The 4,349-nt window shown below is 24.0% G+C and overlaps 1 protein-coding gene across 1 annotated transcript; it reads right to left on the reverse strand.

Moving 5' to 3' along the window:
- Positions 1 to 388: 388 nt before the first annotated feature.
- LOC119663743 (postreplication repair E3 ubiquitin-protein ligase RAD18-like) lies at positions 389 to 3,062 on the reverse strand. The gene is made up of 3 exons (XM_038073348.1): positions 2,779 to 3,062; positions 789 to 985; positions 389 to 731 (listed from the first exon to the last, which is right to left on the reverse strand). Exons 2-3 carry the CDS (start codon positions 966 to 968, stop codon positions 420 to 422), a joined length of 492 nt encoding a protein of 163 aa, XP_037929276.1. The 5' UTR covers positions 969 to 985; positions 2,779 to 3,062; the 3' UTR covers positions 389 to 419.
- Between the last annotated feature and the right edge of the window lie 1,287 nt (positions 3,063 to 4,349).

Raw genomic sequence — 4,349 nt, forward strand, 5'->3', positions numbered from 1 at the left:
AGCGGCTCACCACTTCTAAAAATGCTTTCCAGTTGTAAGAAAGCAGAGCCTATGTTTCAAAGTCTTGTGTTACACATTTACACTAATTCAGTGCAACTCAGAATACTACTTATATATTTTAATGCTTCAGATAATTTATATATGAAGAAAGAAAAATTAAGAACTTTGTTACTTTGAACTTTGAATATTATTGCAACGGGCATCAAAAGCCTGGACTAATTTTAAGTAAAGAAAAAAATGCCCACACTTACCTATCATTGTATTAGTAAATTATTTATATTATAAATATGCATGCACTTATAAAGAATTAATATGTTATAAAAAATTCTAATATAGAATTTATGATTCTTAAAGAAAATATTTATTGCAAATTAACTAGCAAATTAAACATTTATCAAATCAACATATATATCTTTTCATCATTCATTTTTATCATCATAATCAGCCATATCCGTGTCTGTAGGCAACTGCTTACTAGAAATGGTGATAGCAATATGCAATCCCTTTTCTATGTCAGTAGCCGATTCGGTGGAAGAATCCGATTCAGTGCCAGAATCCGAATTAGTGGAAGAATCCGATTCATTTACCTTGTTATCATCATCCATATTCATCTCTGTGTCTGTAACCAACTCGCAATCAATATCGAAGACCATTTCTACTAATTCATTATCCGTATCAGTATCAGATTCAGTGGAATAATAAGCGGATTCTTCTACTGTCAAGTAACCGTCCTATATATATATATGTATTAGTAGTCGTTAAATAAATTATAAAACTCAAATTATTACTTTAGTCTCTATGAAGTCTTTTTTACACAATGGACAACGATATCTGCCTCTCTTTTTTTTATTGGCATACGAAACCAAGTTCTTCAAACATATATTGCAAAAATCATGACCACAATTCAGTTGAACCATGTCGACAACTTTGTTTTGGCAGATGACGCAAAAAAGTTCAGTTTCGTCCATGTTTGGTTTTACCAGAGCTGAAAATGATTTGTTCAAGAAAGTATTCGAAATATTAATTTCTAAAGTAATTTATTTAACTTAATTACTTCCTTTCGATTAGAAGACATATATATTTTTTAAAAAAATAAAGTGAATCTCTAAAGTAATAGTAGCAGCAAACAATAAAACTTCACTTCTTTACGAATTTTCAAAAAATGGTATTAGTCATATATTGATTTACATATTAATGATAAATTAATTTATTAGACGAATTTTGGGATAATTTAATCAAAGCTGATGCAATGATACAATGTGAAATTTCAATGTAACTATCCTTTGATGTGATCACTATCCACGTTAGTATTTGCATTACAGAAAAAATATAAAAGCTTATTTTATTGAAGTTTTGTAGTGTACATTTTGTTAATTTATTGTTATTATAATAAAAAAATAAAAACAATTATTCGAATTTAATGTTATTATAATAAAAAATATAAAAACAAACAGTATATTTTAGGCATTAGGTTTGGGCAGAGGTTTTATCAGACATAGGAAATGAGTAACAACCCAAAAAAAAAAATGAATTATCTATACTATAATTACAAAAAATAGAATTTATTTAAACTTTTTACTTATTTCTACTAACAGCTGATTAACAGAAAAATATATTTATTTATTCTTTTTCAACAAAAAATTATTGTTTTTTTTACTCTACAACGTATAAACGCAATAAAAAAATATACATTAAAAAAAGGATTAAAAAGAAAGATCTAAAAAAATAAAACTAAAGGAGAAAAAAGAAAAATATCAAAATTTTTTGTTAAATAACAAAATAAAAGAAACAAATTAAAAAAATAAAATAAAAACCAATTTAAAAAAAAAACTAATTAAAAAAATAAAATAAAAATAATTAAAAAAATAACAACAAATTAAGAAAAAAATAAACAAATAAAAAACAATATTAAAAAATAACAAAAAAGGGTAAAACAACAAATTGACACAAAATAAAATCAAAATAAAAAATGTAAACAAAATCAAAAAAATAAATTAAAGGAAAAAAGGAAAAACAAAATAAACCTAAATAAAAAAATTAAAACAAAATCAAAATATTAAAAAAAAATAAAAACAAATTAAAAGAGTAAACAAAAAAATAAAAACAAATTAAAAGAGTAAAAAAAAATAAAAACAAATTAAAAGAGTAAAAAAAATAAAAAAAATTTAAAAATTTAAAAAAAAAAATAAAAACAAATTAAAAAAATAAAAAAAAAAAAAATAAAAAAAAAATAAAAAAAAATAAAAACAAATTAAAAAGCAAAAAACGGAGGACATTAGCATTACTGCAATTAGCAACAATTCTGAGGTCTATTTTTACATACGAAATTGTGACCGAAGACATGGTACTAAATATCAGTCGAACATAACCTAAAAAATTAGCAGGCACAGAATGGAAAATAAGATGACCAATAAAGCAGTAACAAAACATCACTTTAAATGAGCTAAACATAAAAACGCTAATACATCCAATATGGCAACGAAGTCAAGACGCCAAAACAACACAAAAATGGATATGATACCCAAACATACCAAAGGGTCAGATAGTTAGATAAAAGAGCAAAAAGTTAAAAATAACCAGAATTTTGATAAAAAAAAATAATCTTTTTTTCCCCTTAACAAAGTATTTCAACTAATCACACCGAATAAGTTATTCAGAAGTCTAGATTATATTAGTATTAAGTAATTTTAACAAGATGGCGACCTTTATAACCAAGCAAATTTTTTATATAAAGAAAGAATATATTTTTTATCCTTTTTGTAATAGATATTGACTTACCTCGTGTTTTGCTTAGAATGAAGAAGAAAGAAAAAAGCTGGAAGAAATTAGCAAGAATTCTGTCTCTGCGTTGAAAGCTGAATTTTTTGGAAGCAGCCTCACTTTACTTATATTGACTGAAAAAAGTAATTATAAATTCAATTATCCCTTTCTCAGTAAAGAAAGATCAGTAATCACGAAATACAAGAGAAGTAAGATCTTTGCCACGAAATATAACAATTCACCAAATAATATTATTAAGTTAAATAATTTCCGTGAATCTCAAATTTACGCTACTACACTGGACACTATCTGTACTCAACAAGAAGCAAATAGTGCCTCACGACTTGTGTTATTCAAAATTTTCTTTTGTTCTTCTTTCGCTGTAAATCGAAACATCGATATCAAAGAATACCTATTCTTTGATCGAAAAGGGAAAGAAATAGTACAATTCTGAATAAAATGTGGCGAATTCGAATGAAATAGTGGAATTCTGAATAAAATGCGGCGAATTCACTTGTAAAAACAAATGAGCAATGACAATTGTTTACTAAAAATATTTGTAATATAATTAAAATATTAGTAACTGAGGACTAATTTTAAGGCTTTGAAACAACACCTAAAAACGATATTTCTTTATTTATATACTTTTAAATTAGTTCCTTATAATAAACATATTAGCTATATTAATATCAGTTAGCTATATATATACGATTCACGTATCATAGATTTCTGTTATCATAATCTGTTATATCGCGAAATAATAAAAATAAACTAAAACTAGTTACTTGACCTTAATCCACTATTTATTATTATTATTAACAAAAAAATGAAAATTTAATATACATGTATATTATTATTATATATATATTATAATATAAAAAAAAATGTTAAATAATTTATATTTATATTTATTTAAACATATGCTATAGTCACAGCTATTTTGACTATAGCTTATGCCAAACTAGAATTGCTAAGTCATGTTATACCGCCGATCCTAAGAAACCACTTAGGTTTATTAGCTAAGTGGACAATTGTGTTGCATTATAAGTTCTTAAAGGTTCACAAACCTAATTGAAACTGAAATTGTCACAACTTATTAGAAATTTTTTACAGATTTTTTTTCAAGTGTACACGGCGAATTCGCACAGCAAGAATCATTCTAATCAAAAGAAAAGAAAATAAATATGGCGTTTAAACTTTTATAGTTTTACATTTAAATATTTTGAAAATTAATATTGTTTATAATATCAATATACATATATATATATAACATAGGCATAATTATAAATATTATTTTTATAGAATATTTTATATTATAATTCATGCATAATATGTTAAGGAGAATAATATGTATAATGTATGTACATATATAAACTCACAATATTATTAAAAATTAATAACTGAATAGCACAATTGTTAATCTGTTCAAAACTATAAATAAGTTATATATAAATAAAATTTCTAAAATAAGAATTATGAAAAAATAAAAAATAGGTAATAGGAATATTTAATATAACACATTAATTTTAAATTTTTTTTTTTTGTCTTTAAACACAGTAGCATAGTTCCGCATATGACCTTTTTCAAAT

Source organism: Teleopsis dalmanni, unplaced genomic scaffold (assembly GCF_002237135.1).
Source record: "Teleopsis dalmanni isolate 2A unplaced genomic scaffold, ASM223713v2 unscaffolded_contig_0835, whole genome shotgun sequence".
Classification (NCBI taxonomy): Eukaryota; Metazoa; Arthropoda; class Insecta; order Diptera; family Diopsidae; genus Teleopsis; species Teleopsis dalmanni.

What these genes read in the sequence shown, in the direction of transcription:
- LOC119663743 (XM_038073348.1), bottom strand. Translation starts at nt 968, where the DNA reads ATGGACGAAACTGAACTTTTTTGCGTCATCTGCCAAAACAAAGTTGTC. An exon ending in AAGACTTCATAGAGACTAAA is followed by an intron (nt 732 to 788) that starts GTAATAATTTGA and finishes ATATATATATAG; the next exon opens with GACGGTTACTTGACAGTAGA.